This window comes from Myzus persicae, unplaced genomic scaffold (assembly GCF_001856785.1).
Source record: "Myzus persicae strain clone G006 unplaced genomic scaffold, MPER_G0061.0, whole genome shotgun sequence".
Classification (NCBI taxonomy): Eukaryota; Metazoa; Arthropoda; class Insecta; order Hemiptera; family Aphididae; genus Myzus; species Myzus persicae.
In genome coordinates this window covers 306,317-326,051 of record NW_019101246.1, presented here as the reverse complement: position 1 = coordinate 326,051, position 19,735 = coordinate 306,317, and the positions used below count along the sequence as shown (strand labels likewise).

At 29.3% G+C, this 19,735-nt stretch overlaps 1 protein-coding gene across 1 annotated transcript; it reads right to left on the bottom strand.

Moving 5' to 3' along the window:
- Positions 1 to 9,725: 9,725 nt before the first annotated feature.
- Positions 9,726 to 12,811, bottom strand: LOC111028348 (tektin-4). Its single transcript, XM_022306962.1, has 6 exons — positions 12,565 to 12,811; positions 12,176 to 12,482; positions 11,896 to 12,110; positions 11,589 to 11,814; positions 10,592 to 10,746; positions 9,726 to 10,172 (listed from the first exon to the last, which is right to left on the bottom strand). The coding sequence occupies exons 1-6, from the start codon at positions 12,786 to 12,788 to the stop codon at positions 9,959 to 9,961; spliced, it is 1,341 nt and encodes a 446-aa protein (XP_022162654.1). The 5' UTR covers positions 12,789 to 12,811; the 3' UTR covers positions 9,726 to 9,958.
- Positions 12,812 to 19,735: the final 6,924 nt, after the last annotated feature.

Here is a 19,735-nt window from a genome sequence, read left to right as displayed (position 1 = left end):
AATTTTAGTGGTTATTTTTATTGAATTCAATAATATTATGATAAATGTTTTTGGTGATTTAATTTACTTTTAAATGTATATGGAGGGCATAAATAAATATTTTAACAGCAACGTATTTTATCAGAAAATCATTAAAATTGAATGTTCGAAAAATAATCAGATAATATTACATACCAAAATAAAACAACAGAAACTAAATGGGTAGAAAATATTTCGAAGGATTCAAAACAACCAGGACTAAGCGAAAATTATTGTGCATTATCTAACTGGGGATACATGTAGATGCCTCGTATGGATCAACTGGTAGGTTCTCAGTGGCCATTGTGTGTCTTATATCGAACAATTGCATATTTGTATTTTTAAATGTAATGCTTACATTATAATGTGTTAGCCCTTTCATCACAGGCATAAACGACATTTTTAAAACTAAAAGCAAATTGTATAAAATAGGTGTATGGGAGGTAAGCGACGGTATCATAAAAATTAACAAAAACGTCAAACTCCAAAATAATTCTTTATTTAAACACTACCTACTTGACTTTTTAATAAAAATAACTTATTCAATTTAATATTTGAACTTAAAAAATTTATTTTTCAACTTGATAATACAAATGATCAAAGTATACGCTAATTTAAAGTTTTTGGAAGTACTTTCTGTGAAACTTAAATTATTTTTCTTATGATATATGATTTGATATTTTGGATAATTATAGTTACTATTGATTACTACTGTAATTTATTGTAATAGTACATTTTTTTATAACAGCTGAATTGGTGTATACTTATGATAATATATGTATAATTGTTTAGTGATTATAGCTAATGGTATCCTACTAAGTAGGTACTATTATATTATTAACCACCTATTATGTTAGTACAATATATAGTACTTACAAGTTACAAGATCAAATAAAAACCACTGCAATTGAAATATGTTAGGTACCTACCTACTTTAATGTTTACTGCACGATGTAGATTTTATCTACACCGTGATTTAGTACAAATACAATACATATTATATTATATTAAATGGTAAATTAATGATTTAATTTAGTTTGAATAGAAATTACTTTTTTTCATGGGTTATCACACCTCTACAATGGTCTGTAGGTCTTTCCTAATGTATCTGTGTCGTTTGTTGTGAATTACAAACAACTACTAACTACTGATTTGGAGGGTAACATAGGAAAATGTTTCCTATATTTTCACTTTCACGTACATTTTTATTATTGTTTTAATTTTTGGTTTTCCCGTTATATCGCCCCGTGCTCCCTTGTCTCTGATCAACAGCACTTTTTAGACTTCGCTCTCGCCACTCCCCAATTTCGGAACCCTGGATCCCCCAGTTACGACCTTGCCACAACATCCGGTAACATCCAAATACGGCGTGGTGTTCCGTGTCTTTCATATCTACCTGGCAATCTACACATGCTGGGTGTTCAATAATGTCTTAAACCTGTGTAGGTAGTAGGTACTAACTACTAACCAAAGCATCAGTGGTCCGATAACAATTGTCTCAGATGAAAATCAACATTCTAACTCCCTGATAAGTCTCCGTTTCCAGCATCTTGTCTAAGCTGAGTCCCACCATACATAGTATTACACTGAAATTCTTCTGTTGTTTCATCGAACCCTTCTTGTTCCTGGTCTTTCTTTCCTTAACCTCGTTTCCTTCCTTCTCATTTAATTTCTTTGGTTCTTTATGGCTGGATAATGAACAGGGAAAAGTTCTGCCACCACTGTTCAATGCTTGAGTGGAGACAGTTCTATTTACCGTCACTACCCCGATAGGTGATGGCCGATGGTAATATTGTCCTTCGCTGTCCTTGAATTATATTAACATCATTCCATTCTAATACTACAGCGCATTTACCCAGACCCGTGTAATACATAACAATACTGATAATTCAATAATATTATCTTATTAATTTGATTAAAATTTATGGAATATACTCGATTATATCCGTAATTATGATTTTGAAAAATTTTGTTTTTAGATTTTTTTATTCTCGGACGTTTATTTTAATATAGTTTAGCAGTGAAAATAGTTATTCCTACTGGAATACCTCTATATGTTTTAAAAAATCAATTATTCAAACTTAAATAATTCCTAAAATACCAATTTGAAAATGTAAATATGAATGTTTATTAGTTTTAAAACAGACGTGTTAGTGTATATTATTTTCCAAATTTTAATAACCTATTTTTAGTTTTGAAAAATAAAATGAAGGTAGATCTGCCTCTTTAAAATATTTTCATTCTAACAACATAAAACAGGTTTATGATGATAAAAATACATTTACCCTTTATATATAATTGTATGTCATAAGCTTGGTAGGTACTTAAGTTTAAATTTGTGTTCTGCGTAAACATTAAATTGATACTGTAATATTTGGAATCTAAATTTAGTAATTTGCACGGAAAACCTCTTGAAATCTTAATAAATTATAATAATTCATAAACTTATATGTAACTAATGAATAAATTCTTAAGTGTCACATAAATTACCATCATACAAAATTGTATGAAAAACCGTGAACTTTTTTAAAAACTTTTTTTCTATGGTAAATACTCGTACATGAAAAGGTACCTAATTGATTATTATTTATAAATCATTTTTGTTGTCCCAATGTCACCTCATAAATTACAAAGATACGAGTTGTTTTTTTAATAAGTACCTATACAATTTTCATAAATTAATAGTTAGTTAAAATATCACATCAAAAAAATATATTTTTGTGTCCAATAAAAAGCAGGTAATTGATTTAAAAATTAAAGTTTTATTTATCAATATTTCTTCAAAATGATTAACAGTGACTTCTTTATTTATATTAAAATCATTCCCATGCCTAATAATCAACTGTTCATTATTATTATTTTTACTGTTTCAGTAAAGTTGCTTAATAAAAGATGTTATGAAAAAGAATCAAAAAATCAAAAAAATAGAAGAAAATCTGTATGTACAGATTATAAAGTTGTTAAATTAACAATCAAAAACTATATACAACTTTACAAGGCAGCATAAGTACTACAAAACAAGTATGATCACGATATTTCTCCAGATTTCGTTCATTGGATACCTAATATATTTTCCATCAGGTTTTAAGGATAGCCAATAGATAATATATAAGTAATATTGATTAGTCAAAGAGAAAAAAATGCAAACATTTTATTAAACTACGTATAACATACTCATCAAACAAAAAAATACCCTGATATACATCAACAGCACATATCAGCAGCATATAGGCATATAGCACTGCTTTTCTTTTTCAATCGACGTTACCCATTACAGTTGCAGCAGCAGAGGGATGGTTCTCAAAATTAAAAATAATAAAAACATTTTTACGGAGTACCTATGATGGCATAGGAATGGCTGGGTGGTTGATAAATTATTTCCATTGAAAATAAGCGGGAACGGCAATTAAATTTGGGAGAAATCATAAACAAATTCCCTCAAATCACGACTAGGAATATTAATTGCAAGTAGAAATAAATGTATGTTAAATATCATATTATATTACAATGTCATTGTTCTGATAAATGTTTAATGTATACACGTAATTAAAAAATAAATGATAATTATTATTAGATCCTAGGATACTATTTAATAATTATTAATATTTTTATTTAATTTATCGCTACTCCGCTGATAAAAACACAAATAAATAAATTCTGTATAAGTATATGATAATGACTTTTTTTAGAGGATGGCCTCGTACGTTTACCGGGCCTAATATAAGATCTATAGTCACCGAATTTCACGCTATGTCAATGATATTAATTTATACAGCCAAATAGGTACATATAATAATGTTTAGAAAAATCTTTAAATTATTGCATATTCTTAAAATAATATGACAAGTTGTCGAACAATATTAAGAACCGCATGACTTATTAATTAAAAAAACGTGATCTACGTATTCGACTTTATGAAATTGAACAGTTAAATAAGTACTTTCCGGTAGCAACAAAATATGTAAACATAATTAATAATTGAATATCGGTATAATATAGCTAATAACCGATTGTAAATTCGGCGCCAAAATAACCATTAGTGTCACTAATACTGCTATAATTAAGTTTGTTTATGTGACAGCTTGCAAGAGAAAGCCCATTAGAATTAATTATTTATAACTGGTTGAATCAGTGTTCATCTACAGATAGTTATATACCTAAATAAAATCCGTATCACTGAAAACGTTGGAGAATCCAGCATATTTGCCACAATATTATGTTACTGATGACATGTACGAATAATAAATACCTTGAACGGGTTCGACAGATACGGCAAAAGAGTATGCTGGCAGGTCACTCAATTGTTACAGCGTGATTCACAAACTGGTTCCATTTTGTTTTTAGGGCTAAATATGCAGACGGTCGAAGGATTGGATACGTATGTTTCATTTCAAATTAAAAATAAAACCAACGTAACGGTATAGTTATGAATTATAATATATTATTAATCATAATACATTATATTATTTATTTAATTAACAAAAGGGGAAATAGTTGACCAATTAACAAGTTCAGTATTATACCTATATAGGTAATAGGGTACGTAATTTGAGAAGTTTAACATTTTATACCTTTTAATCATTCAAAGTATATATTAAACATAATCCTACCTAAGCACTTAACACAAATGTATTCACCGACGGTTGGCGGACGGCGGTGGACCACCGTGCCTATGTATATTGCATACATTATACAGGCACATAAAATATATATGTATTATAATTTATAAAATTAAATGTTATAGAACTTATAAATGTGCTATATTTATATCTGTAACGACTAACGACTGGTACTCAGATATCTCTAAATCAAAAACTTAAATGACATTTCATTTATTAGCAATTTGCATCATTATAATATATCATTAAACCGTTATTATACGTCTTATACAATATTATGTATAGTCTCGTGTTTCAATAAGTGCCTACATAACAATCATATAGTTGGATTATTTTTTCATTTCACATGAGTTTTGTATTGTGTATGTCAGTTCTTTAGCCAGAAATGTAATTGGAGAGGGGGGAGGGGCAAATATTGTTTCGTTATTTATTTTTAAAAAAAAACAAATGTTTCAGTAAGTAATATAAATTGAAAATTGATATAACTCGGCTTCATTTTATAAACTTTCTAAGATAAAAACTGGAGTGAAAATATTATCGATAATGGATGTTGAGATGATAATTTGTCATATTTGGGTGCTTGATTACGTTATTACAATGTTAATATAAGTTATTAATTATTATAAATTAAATAAACATTGATTTAAAAAAAGATTTCAGGTGGGCACGGGCGCCCAATGGCCTAAGGAATTGGTTGATGTAGTATATAACTTCATCAGAAAACTAACATAAGCTTAACTATATACCACAATGTTCCTAATAAAGTAATAAATAATAACGTAAAGAAATATTGCTATGTATATTAGGTAATAGGTATATTATAGGCATTTCGATGCTGTCATAGAATCTAATTATTATGATCACAATGATTTAGAATTTAGATATTAGGTATCCTGAAAGGCCTGAACCGGCATGTTTTAATCCTGCAGAATGTACAGTGTACAAGTGTATAGTTTGTTTGGCTAACGGAGTGTTGGTATACCTACTGTGTCGCTTAGTTTTCCTGCGTTATGGGAAAACGGCGAAGCCGGTGTTATAGATTATTGTGATATTTTGTGAACAAATTCAGAATATCGCCAGTCCAAATGCATAAATGGACATTATAAGTCTAGCCGTACTGGTTACATTGCAAACAACGACGTTTCATGAATCTGCAAACTTATTATTATACACTTATACAGGTACAGGTAAGGCATTTAAGTAGGTAACTACCCAATTTCCGCGTTCTCCGCAAATACGCCGTAGGAATCGCGAGATCAGTGTATAACCATGCAATAACTATTAAACTGTAGGTACATACGGCCTGTACACAGCAATATTATACCTTATACCTAACGGATATTATGTTATATTTAAACATCCGAATGATAAAATATTGAGTCGTGGCGGAAATACTCGGTTAGTCAGTTTTGTTTCCGAAACCATTGTTTGCAGATTTCGGCCCACGAAAAAATAAAATCATATCAAAGTAGCTCCGCTTTAGGACATGATTTACGATGGGCGTGTTTGGCTTATATATTATATTTTTTTTCGTCACCCAGTTTCTCTGTAAACATTGCTATCGGACTACCCGTTGTAGTCATATAGATATTATAGATATGCAAAATATGTATTTAGGTATGTATCACGGTCGTGCTCGTATATAGTATTACCTATATACAGGTGGGTGCGTGTGAAACCGATATTATTATTACCTTTAGGCTACGATTCCCGTTGCCAATACGACGGTACAGCGTTATATAAACATAGTATGGGTATTAATAATAATATTATTATGTTAATGCGTACAGGTGAAAGGCCTCCCCCGACGTGAAATGATAATAATAGTAATAATAATACAATCATCCGAGTGATGTCACCCGAGTGGCCGTGCGGCGGCGTAAGGTATTCGCGGTCCAAGTTGAAGGTTGCCGCCACAGCCGTTCCCGCAGCAATGCAAATGAAGACAAGGTTCACGACTGCACGCGCGTCGCGTTTACTTACGAAAAAAAAAAGATTTTATTTTTTCATCTCTCGGCCGGTTTCGCGAGCCCAAATACGGGCGGCGGGTATCGAATTCACCGGAAAATTAATATAATAATAATATGATATTACGACGATAATATTATTATCATTTCATATTATAAGAAATATGGGAAAAATACCTGTATGATGCGAGTGTATATTATGCATATATACACACGCCTGCAGGCTGCAGCAGACGACGTTTAGCGTTATAAATACGCATGCTGGAATTCCACGATCCAACGGCACTTGTTATTTATTGTTTTCAGGAAATCTGCAGCGTTATCGCGTTTATTCAAACAACGACGACACCCGATGGACCTACAGCACAAGAACATATTATTATTTTCCAGACACATGCTATTTTTGTACAAACTATTTGGAAAAATTGAAAATGAAGAATTTAAGAAACATACCTATGTTATTATCTGAGAAATTACCAAAAAGAATATTCTGAAAAAAACCACGACGTTTCAAATAAATTTACTCCAAAAAAATTGATACTTCAAAAATAATTTACTTGACCTAAATAGACCCTTTTTATTGTCAAAATTTGTCTTAAAATTAGATTAGAAATTGGCTATTTTTAATTTTTCCATAAAAAATTCATTAAAGTTAAAATGTTGTTATTTTTGTTATAAAAAAAAGAATTTTAATATATTGACTAAAGCAAAAGTTATTTTATTCGTCAGGTACTTTAGTCGCACTCTGTTTATTAATAATAAACGAAATTTAAAAAGTATTAGAAGTACATCAACAATTTATAAATAAACAATATTGCTTCAATAAAAAGAAAATGTTATATCAGTACTATATAATTTATATAAGCCAAATTCAATTCACTCATTCATAGCTACATCTCAAAAATTACAAAACATTTCATCCAATCTGCAGTAGGTTGTATTAAGTCAAAACGACAAACTTAGTAACATTTTGAAACTTTAGAGTTAGAAATTATACACTTAAGTATGCACTTCGCAGAGTTCTCAATCAACCGCAGAAGATTGCCTACCCGGTAAGATTATACTGCTCGCATATAATCACAAGCTAGTCTCGACGGTCCCTTTTTGGCACGGGTAAAGCCGGTGGTATGACTATAAAAATATAACATAAATATAATCGAAAGTGTCCTGAGACCAGACAGATTCACTGACTGATAAACGTGGAGCGTAAACAATGATAGTTTGAGACTTGAAATTTTCGCGGTACCTTCGTACCACCATGGAAGTGTGCAGACTGTGCAGTGTGCATTAAGATGGAATTTTCCAAAATTCGAATTTTAAAGTGGTACTTGCACAGCTGCACAAGTGTTTTGAGATACACAAACCATGGTTGATGGAAATAGAAATTTTTGTTTTGTTTATAAATAATTATTATTGTTGGTTACATATTTTAATATAAATATTAAATAGTAGAAAATGTTTTGAACACCACTACACCGAATATTAAATAATGAGTTGAATAAAGTTTGAATCATGTATAGGTAGAGTCGCCATTTGTATAACGGTCAACGAAGTCCAAGTGTACGGGGTCTGCTAGACGCTAGTAGTTATAATATAGTGAAACATAATTTACGTACCTTTTAAAATGTTTAAATAACTTAAACTTATTAACAGACATGTTTACACCACAATTTAATATCCATATTAACTAGGCTTTGCTAACAAAAATGCATAGTAGTACATGAAACATCCATAATATTTGAATTGTTTTTACTCCTAGTATTATATTATAAATAGTGAACAAATTTAATACAGTCAAAGTTCTGATAGTATACATAATACAAATTATGATTTGTAACACAATACATTTTTAATTTAAATGGAGTTTCAATTATCAACATTAAAGTTAGAATAAAATGATCCGACTGAGTTAATTTATATTTCCCTAAAATAGAATTTTTAACAAATAATTATTTGTATCATGTTAAGTAAATAAAGATGCAATTTAAATGCATGACCCCAAACACGTATTCCGTAGGAAACTACAGATTGGGCAAGTGCAAAGTAAATAATTCCAAGATAATCTAGGATAACATTTTTCTAAAATAACTTTTAAATTAAGGAAGAAATATAGGTAATACAGGCATATGAATAAAATATGGTCATTGAATTTAAACTTTAAAGTTTTGATAAATAGTTATACCTACCTATAAGTATTTTAGATTAGTGGAGTTTTCCAATGTATATGACAATATTATTACAAGCTTCTAAATGACTTAAACATTTATAATTGTCATAGAATATAATAATATACTCCATGTAATATTGAATAAATATACATATTTTAATTCAATTTTGGATTTATTTATATTAAATTAAATATATTAAGATTTTTTAATGTTTAACTCAAAAAAAATATATTGTCTATACAATCTAATTCGTTAATATTTATTAATTGGTATGTTCAATTAAAACTAAATTATCATCGGCCAAATAATATTTTTCAATTTTAAAATGAATTATAGTGTTTATATAAATAAGAAATAACAAGGATCTAGTCTAGGAATGTGTCTTGGGGTACTCAATATTTATTTATATTTATAATTATAATAATTCAAATACTGTTCAGTTTTTCAATTTTTCCAACATTGAACCACATAATTTAGTATATTCAACATACTATTCCTAATTAAACGAATTAAAAATGTATGAATTCATATTAAGTCAAGAAGGCTCTAGCCCCTTAAAATAATAATAAAATAAAATATTATCTTATTATAAATGCATAATAATATCATTTAATCAATGATTTTGATCAAAAAATATAGATCTGAATATGTGATGAAATTTTAAAAATATTTTGACTTTGTTTGAGTTATCTATAATCATTTAAAATTGTATATCTTTTATTGTTTTATTTTTTTTCATACTCAAATTGTAGGTACATGACCTCAAAAATCCGAAAATACTAAGCACACTTTATAATACCATGTAAGATTTTCTTTATATCTTGTTTATTGTAAAAATGTATATTTTAGTATACTATAGGTACTAGGTAGTTATAAATTCTAATATTCTAATATATTTTACTCAACACCAATAATTGATACAATAATACTGTGTTTAATTTAGTTTGATAAATAAAATTGTGAGTTGCTTGCAAATGCGTATTATACATGAATAAATAGATACGTCGTCCAGCTCAGTGCCTGCAAGATCATTTGAGTTTATATCGTTAAATGATAATTTGATAGTTAGTTATGGTGAGTAATGAGTATTGTATTGATATATAGCATGGTATATTATTTGTACTTTGCTGGGCCACAACAAAAATATTTATATGATTTTTATTAATTTTCAAATTATCACAGCGCTTCAGTGGCCAATCAATATGTTCAGGGAAGGATAATGCGCTCGTGTCCTTTGACATCTAATGCTATCGATCCAAAGCGTTTTCCTTTTAATACGAGAATCGTCTTCGAGTAGCGAACGAGCTTGTTGCAAGCCCAAATGTCCTGTTCTGGCACAGTCTAACTGATAATTGAGGGTGTTTAATTGATCGCTTAGGTTTTTAACTTCCGAAATGAGGCTAAAAGAAATATTATTTATTTATACTATAGGTAAATACATTATAGCATTAATTATTTTACTATAGGTATAAAGCCATGGTTGAATTATATAGGACGTTATTGCATAAGACTCGATTGTTATCACCAGATACAAAATGGCTCCGTAGAGGGATTTCACAATTATTATCAATTTTTACTATCGTCAAAAATACGATTGCAAAGATAACAAATTCAAAATTTCCGCTCATATACATACTTGATTATTATTGGCTCCCTTTACGCTTCCATTTCTGTTTTTACTATCAAATATTTTATTGAGAAGGGGTATATATATGCAATATCCTTGTATATTTCAATCAAGTATAATACCTAGGAGGTCAGGAAAACAAGGAATATTTCCATTATTGTACAGCCAAAAAATTGAATGCAAAATAAGTACCTAAGCTGTGCATTATCCTTTACGTTTTCATCCCCCGGACGTTTCAGCCGATTGTGTAATCTTGTTTCGGCAGTTTGTTTTGCTTTTTCTAAATTCATTATTACTCGAAGGAGGTCTCCGATTAAATTTTCCGAATCACCCAACCGTTGAACCACCTAGTTTGTTCAATGAAACAAAATTCATACAATTATAAAAGTTACTATACAATATATATACATATCAATATAATTATTCATTACTATCTTATTTCAAGACACATTTTCAATTATTTAAATTTATCATCGATTATGAGTAATTTACATAAAACATTATTTAAGAAATAATTAAATGAAATATAACAATCATCATTAAATTTGTATTACAATATTTTCTGGTCTATAAATAATAATAACACGTAGCGTGTAAATGGTGTACTTCATAAATCATAATTGATTAAAATATCAAATCTCCAACTACTCATTAAAAATAACATTATTGTTAATTATTGTTAATAAATGTGAAACTTACAAAATATGACAAATAACTGTAACGAAATTACTTTTTAAGTAACCAAAGGAAGTAAGATACTTTTATTATATTTTAAAGGTAATTTACTTGGCACAGCAACCGCTTTAAATATTAAAGACTATCTATTATACATAATTTATTATTAGATAGAAGATAATATTTGAGAATAAAATACGAAATTATTGCGTAGGACATTGAACTCAAGTTGCAAGCTTATTTAATTAGAGGAGTGAATACGTAATCTCTTCGACTTGTAATTATTTATGTCTAATTATATATTAGCTTCATGTTACAACAATTGATATTTAATTGATGGCAATATTTCAAATAAAAATATTTTAATACATGCACCTAGGTATTTAAAGGTCAAAAGTTAAAACGTAATAATTCAAATTCTTTTAGAATTAAAAAATCATAACATTGTACATATAGATGACACACATATTTCTTAATTTGAGAATGAAATGTATTTTTCAAATTATTTAGTTACTTGTTTCAAGTCGTTTTCTATTGCTTGTCCAATTTGTTGAGTGTCGGATATGAACCGCGCCAGAGCAATATCAACTGCGTCAGCTTGATCTCTTAATCTATTTGCGCTTTTCTTGAGTACATCGTCGACTAGGGATCTCAATTGTCTTGATTCATTCAAAACTTGTTCAGCTTCTTCATATAAACTTTTAGTGATTTTTTCCCACTCTGGTACTGACAAACAAGTGCTATAATAATAAGACAATAATAATATGTATGTGGATATTAAAATTGAAAAAGCACAAGTTTCAGATTTAAGATTTGATTACTTTTCAGAATCTTTTATAACATCCTCATGTGACATAATGATAGGTGTCTGAATATTCAGCCCTAAATTAATGGTATCAATTTGAAATGACTGATATTTGTCACTCCAATTTTTTTCGAGTCGAACCTTCACATTTTTATTGCGATCTAATTGAACTTGTATCTGGCACAACGTGCGACAAAATAAATTTCCTATTTCGGTAATTAGTTCTTTTTCCTATTTAAACATTATTATAGAACTTGAGATGTCAATACAAATGTGATTAAGGATTTAAGTAATACTTTAACGAGCTCCACTTGTCCAGGATCCAAAGTGAGATCCGTGTCCAATCTAAACGACCGTCGTTCTAAGCACTCAGTAGATATGGAACATATAATATGCAATGCCGTTTGGGCTTTTTGAATTTTTGTTTTGCTCAACACCAGTAAATCGATTTCGTCTCGCATGTTCTCTATAACTTGGCTCATGTATGCTTTCCATCTGTCTATATTTCTGGCCATACCAGCAATTTTATTGGTATTATCTGACATACATTTATCCACAGACCCGGATAATGTGTTTATTGCACGCTGTACATTATACTCAACCCTAAGTTTATATTTATTTAATAGTACATAATATTATAATTCGATGATTTTAAAATAATACATTTACATCATAAAAATCTTACACATTTGATTGATGATGGCCCTGAATTGATCGGCCTAGTAGTTCCTGGTTGTGTTTCTGCCACTGGAGAAATGTAAAATAATTGTTCTCCAGTTTGGGGCTATCTGCACAGATGTTATGAGTGACACATGATTTTGGGACGCCTTGGTCGTTTGTTTCAGATAAACCATCGGAAATCATATTACACATCGAGAGCTGACGGTTAGGGGTTGATAATTTATCCATGATGAGGAAATATTTTAAGAAAAAAACCTAAAAAAAATAATGTTAAATAATATTTTTTAGTATAATATAATAAATGTTTGTGTGTATCTCGAATTTAAATCACTAATAAATAATATTCGTAATGAGTGCAATAAGTTTCATTAGTTTATGAGCTTGAAATATCATTGACTCATTATGAAGTCGACGAAATTTACGAACTAAATAAGTGATTATTCACAGATGTATAATTTAATATTTAATAATGAAAAATGAAAAATGTACTGTATTATGTACGTAAGTATTGTTAATTATCTATTATAATAGATTTAGAATTGTAAATTTATTAAGAATTTATTCATTTATGCTCATTGAACAATTTAGTAAAGAATATAATATACTATTTAATGATAAGGATGGTTTAAACAATCTAGAATATCTTAGCTAATGCATTTTTACAAATACTTAATAAGACTTTTGTTACACATCATTTTGAAACACAAAACAACTTACCTGCTTATATTAGGTAAATAAAATGAAAAATGCCGTTTTGTCGGGTCTTCTTTAAGGAGGATAACGTCTAATCAATACCTACAAAGTCAACAGTATCGTAGCAACGTATATGCATTATGTTATAACTTTGTATGGACAAAAAAAATAATAAAATTTAAATTGTTGTAAATTAATAATAATTACAATTGTGTGGGTGGGGTTTAAAATGGTATAAAACCTGTGATTTAAAAAGACTGCACGCCCTTGACTTTGTATGAAATAGTTGCCTCTCACACGGTAGGCACGTATGGTTCAACAACCTAAACAAAAATCTCAGACATGCTTGTAATATTGCATACCTCATAAACGTTGGGGCGTCTTACAATAAGCAATAAAATAATATATTATTATGCATTACCGTTTGACTTACCGGATTTAGTTAGCACAGTTGTTATTTTATCATTATGATGTGTAGAACTGTACAAGATTTAATTTGTGAAGAGGATCAAAGTACACGCATTTCACAATATATGTTTAAAACAATAAGCTGTGGTAAATAACATATAGTCCAAAATGATCGATTTCAATTTTTAATATTATGTATAGTTAATGCTTTGACAAAATATCTAAGATTTTTAAAAAGTCGATTTTGAATTTTTTTCAAAAACTCCATGAAATTATCACATTACATTTGTATTTATTTTGGGCACATCTGATTTTAAATCAAAAAAGTGATACAACTTAAACCACTTTTCAAAATTATTACAGTCGAACTTCAGGAAGTATGTTTTAATTACTACCGCTTTTAGTAGTTTCTATAGTTATTCAAACAAAAATATATTATTATTTTTATTTTTTTGCTCTTTCCTTACGATAGCGTTATAATTGTAATCATTTATGATTCACCATGATTTCTATATTTATCTGTACTATACTTGAGCCTTTTAAGCGTTTATAACAATAAATAAATAAATAAAAATAAAATAAATATATTTCATTTTTCGTGATTTATTATCAAGTGCGTGCATGTGCGAGAGTTCCTTTTGGTGGCGGTTGCAAGACGCTGGATGACAGCGATTATCGGAAACACACACTAATGTTAATTTACTACTCACACATTAACATAGTTCAAATGAACATGTCATATAGTTGTGAGTTGTGGCGGAGTTTACATGCGCCCCTCAGATGTTAGGTAGGTACTAGTTACTAATGATCGTCATTCATAGAGATATAGCGTTTCCGAGATACCTAACATCTGAGACTGAGAGCCCTGCACTGCTGCACTGAACTAAATCTTAAAATGTGCAAAATCACTGAAGTCATTATTTTTGCAAAAAACTATATGTAAAGAAAATGTCAATACAAATGGGAGCTGATCATTCAAGATTATTATTCTACAGCAGTACACAATGATTGTCTCGCGAAGTAATATTTTATCACGTACATTTGAACTGTGACATGATGGAATTTATGTGACCCTCGAAAAAGGACACAAAACACCAATGATTTTTCCAATGGAGAATTTTTTATTGAAATTAGTTGACTTCATTAAGTCTTGACTAAATTTATCTGAAAATCCCGGCAAAGGAAAAGTATAATATACTATATAATATATCGACAAAATATCGATTTGTTATTACACGGAATACAAAAATGCAAATAACTACTGCAATTATTGTTTTGAACGTTTAGAAATTTTTTGTTAATCTTTACTTCAAAATCAAACGATAATTTGTAAAAAAAATCAAGAACATCGGCTGAAGGATATAGTTGTTATAAATTTTATTTTCGTAATATTATTTGTGCAAGGGTTATAATGTTAACTCAATGGGCCCGAACTAAATCATAAGGGCAATTGGCATTCACAGAATGTTCACAAGAAAATTGACTCCTACAATAATAATTACTTAAAATAGCAAATGGAACGTTTTTAATACAAATAACACGTTATGAAAACAAGTATCAGGCATGGATATAGACATAATATAGTTGGTACATGATAAATTGATGAATAAATGAAATAAAATCAGATTATATAACAGGGATGGAAAACCTTTTGACACCTGCGTGCCCAAAATAACCTTTTTTTTAGAGCATGCCGTAATAAAAATTATATTTTGTTATATTATAATTCGATCATATAATTAATGTATAAAAAGGTTAACTTAGGTACATAATAATGACCGATAAAAGCTGTATGAACAAAATATTTTTACCTATTACCTACCTATATTCTATAATCTATAATATTATTTATTATTATTATATATATAAGAATCTAACTTGATTTTGGAGACGAAGGAAACCGGTTTTGATCCCTCATTATAATAATAATAATAATAATAATAATAATAATAATTAACTAATTACCAATTATTTTCATATATTCACCGATAACGATGTCTGTTTCTTTTTTTTTATTTATTTATTTTATTTTTTAATCGTTGTATTATTTGTATAACCAAAATAGGTAGTCTTATGTTTTTAAATTAAATTATAAAAAAATAATTTCTTCCGGAGGAAGTTCGGGCAGCTAGTATAATATTATATATAATATATAATAGTAAAAATTTTCGCGTGCCCACAAAATCTTGTGCCATGGATTTGCCATCTCTCTTATATAATATAAGTACATAGATCGATAAACTGGTAGATTTGAAAAGTTGGAAATAAAATGAAATTATTTGTAACTATAAGAAACAGTATATTTTGTTTTATTATCAATTACTGTTATCACATTAAAATATAAACATTGTCGTTTAGGCATATGGCGATTTTGCCTTCAAAGGGCAAAAACCAAAGACGGCTATCTAGTTGTTTATACATGTCCATGGTTATAATGTATACAAAATTATGGCGATGGCACTGTAACAATAACGTAAGAAATTAGCATCGGTTCTATTATGGTCGTATTCGACATTTATCGATACGAATTATTTCATAAATCATAATAAATGCTAAATAGATCGGACTTAGAATGTTTATTACCTGTTACGATATTATTATTCATAAAACAAATTGGAGGGAGGGCACTTGTCCCCGGTGCCCCCCACAGGTACGGAATTAAACCAGTATCTGAGTCATAGCAAAATATCGATATAAATAAACAATCCATTCTAAGGTTGACTGATGTTTTGTAAAAAATCTATAATTTATAAGTAAAATATACATCGATAATAATCTAATAATCATTAGAATTTTATTGTCATACGTTGTCCAATTAACAAAGAGATCACTACCCAGTTATTATTTTTGTATATTAATATATCATGTTATTTGGTGTAAGTATTCGTCCGAACTTGGGTCTGGCATCCCACGATCTCCTTCCATGACTAAATACAAATAATAATTATTCGTTTATATTAATTGTTGTATTCTACTACTTTTTTCAAACAATACGAAACGTTCTGCATGGTTATAATAAAATAGCTCTAGTTGTGGACTGTGGTCACCACTCATCAATGTAATAAAACAATACTTTTTTTTACTATTCGAAAATGTTCTGAAGTAGTATATAAGTACTATACTCCAGTCGATAAAATCCTAGTGTAGGTATTTAGAATCTCCCAAAGAAAACCATTAACTATTTCGTGTTTTCAAAATCACGAGAATTTGAGATTCTCTAAATATTTAATTTTGAATGTTTAAAATTCAGTCTTTAAATTTGAATATTCGGAAACCATGATAACGAGTATTTTACAAAATAATTTAAACACCTGAAATCTCATACAACCAATTTCCAAAAACTTCGAAATTTAAAAATTCAAAAATTTCCAAATTTTTTTTTCGAATTTCAAAATTTCAAAAATAAATTTCAAAAACAAATTTTGAAGTTCAAGTGTATTAAGAGCGTTACTACCTTTATTTGATATGTGGGCCGTTCCCGGTGGTACTGCAATACCGGGTCAACCCGCGGTGGAGCAGGAGCAAGCCCCAAAATCTCCACCAATTTTGAAAAAATTAGTTTAACATTTGAACCTTTCGATGAAAGGTGTATCAGATGTTAAGCTGATAAGAACAGATACTACACTTTGATCTTAGCCGATAGGCCGAGAAGCGATACTCTTCCAACATCTCTGAGGTATCTTAAAGATAGAAGCAATTCTAAAACGATTGTAGTTTCAAATTTGAGCGTGTTCGAAAAAGCGAAAATATCGATTTTCCAAAAATCGCATTTTAGGAAATGGTCATACACGTCAATATTTAATGTGCTACACTTCACCGGTTGAAGATAATTGCAATTAAATATATAATTTGATAGAATAATTGTCGATAATACGATCAAAGAAATGGTACAGTTCAATTGCGCCATCTATCGTCAGAAAAAAGCAGACGCGTACACGAAATATGATTGTCCAAAAACACGTATTTCGTTTACTGTTTCTACACAAACTTGCTTTTTCTTTTGTTACATAGTCGTAAATACATATGAATTTGTAAAAAAAAGTTTGAACACAACACGATCAGTATGGTCACTATGGAATTTGTACAAACGACGTACAACAATTCGACGATGGCCACCACTGACAGCCACCGTCTACGGAAATGGTTTCCTACGTGTAATGACGACGTGCGGCGGAATACGGCGGCCTCGAGTCTGCCGTCGACGACGACGATCATGTACCACTAGCGCCCTCTTGTTGTAATACTATCGTCCCGTGTCTGTACAATATTCCGGTGGATATCGTATTATGTTGTTTAACACTTTTTTTTTTTTACATCTTTAACTGTAAAAGTGCCTTCACTGGAAGGTATCTTTAATCCGTCCTTCACGCCATAGTTATATAATTCATCAATTTCACTTATTGTTCAAAATTTATGTAACAGATTGTGGAAATATAAATTGTATAAATTAAGTAATAAAAAAAAAATATATATCGTATTTTGTGAGAAACAAACAACTTAAGTGAAATTGCTGTTCTTTTTAAAATATTTTTTACATTATAAAATGAAACGATATATCTCAGAATTAATTAATATTGTGTGTTTATAAATTATAATCAGTTATAACTACTCATTCAATGTTATGTACCTCACAGTATAATATGATCATACGGCTTTAGTCTATAGGGTTTATAGGTAGACGTATTTTACATTTTCAGTCATATGCACCTTATTTGTGTTGCACGATTATTGTACAACTTTTTAGGGGCGATTTTAAACTTCGCCAGAATACCGGATCGATCAGCGTTTCTCAAGCAGGGGGGGCGACCCCCAGGAGGGTCGCAAACACCTTGACTTGGGGTTGAGTAAGTAAAAAATAATAAAACGCTGATTTACAAAATGTACCTTTTTATTTAAATATTTAAGACTTTTTATTGAAAAACAAAAATTTAAATAATAATAATAAAATTATCCCGATAATGATATACATAGATATTATGGTATTTATAAATTGATATTTCAAATGTTATATTACGTTTGGTTAATGATAGGATATTTTTATTGTTCAAATTTTTACCTAATATAGATGGAGGGAGGGGGTCGCGAAGTGATTAACCATATTTTATACCTATTTAGGGGGGTCGCGACACTAAAAAGGTTGAGAAACGATGGGTTAGATAAACAGGTAATAATTATTTGTATAAGTTTTACGGGGCCCAATGTAAAACCGATTGCGACCTTTTTAAACATTTTTTTTCTAGTAAATTCCTCTAGATTTAGAAACTAATAAAAAATGTGAGAGTATTAGTCAGAAATCAATTAAAAATAAAATCAATCAGTATATAAAAAAATTAGTTAATTCACTAACATTTGTAAAATGTGTATCCTACAAATATGAATGTATTTAATTTTCTTTTTTTAACTTTTACTTCAACATAATTTTAATTTTTAAAATGTGGAACAATAGTTATATTATATGCAAAATATATAATTATTGTATTTCCCGACCACAACTTTTTTTTACCTGATTTGGTTAGAACCGTTTTTTACCTGCAATAAAATTAACATTATTTAGGTAATATCTAGGTACTTACATCATTTATGTACTAATGTATTGTATATTTATACATATATATATATATGTATATGTATATAAATGTGTGTATTATATATTGTACTATAGGTTTTTTATTATCCAATTAATTATCAGTGTAGATTGATATTTTATCATTCAATACAACCCCAAAATCCGCATTGTCCACAATTACTACAAACGAAGTTTCGGCATACGAAAATTCGATAGCTTTGGTACCTACATGAACGACGACGTGCGGCAATTATAAAAAATGATATAATGATATAATGCAGCATACCGCGTCTGTCTCGTCGACGACGGTTTTCGTGTACTGATAGCGCCCTCTCCTTGTCTTACTACGTGTCTGAACAATATTCGTGCTAAATTTTGTAATAAAATATGTGAGAAATAAAGTGTATTTTAAAATACTACTCAATGGTTATTGGTTCGTAAATGTATAATGTACGTAACTTCGATCAACCAAAATAATATAAATGTACTGACGACGTTAAATAGACCT

Coding starts and splice junctions, on each gene's coding strand:
- LOC111028348 (XM_022306962.1), bottom strand. CDS start 12,788: ATGGATAAATTATCAACCCCTAACCGTCAGCTCTCGATGTGTAATATG. Junction 10,747..11,588: donor TAGAAAACGACTTGAAACAA/GTAACTAAATAA, acceptor TGAACAAACTAG/GTGGTTCAACGGTTGGGTGA. Junction 10,173..10,591: donor AAGGATAATGCACAGCTTAG/GTACTTATTTTG, acceptor TATTTCTTTTAG/CCTCATTTCGGAAGTTAAAA.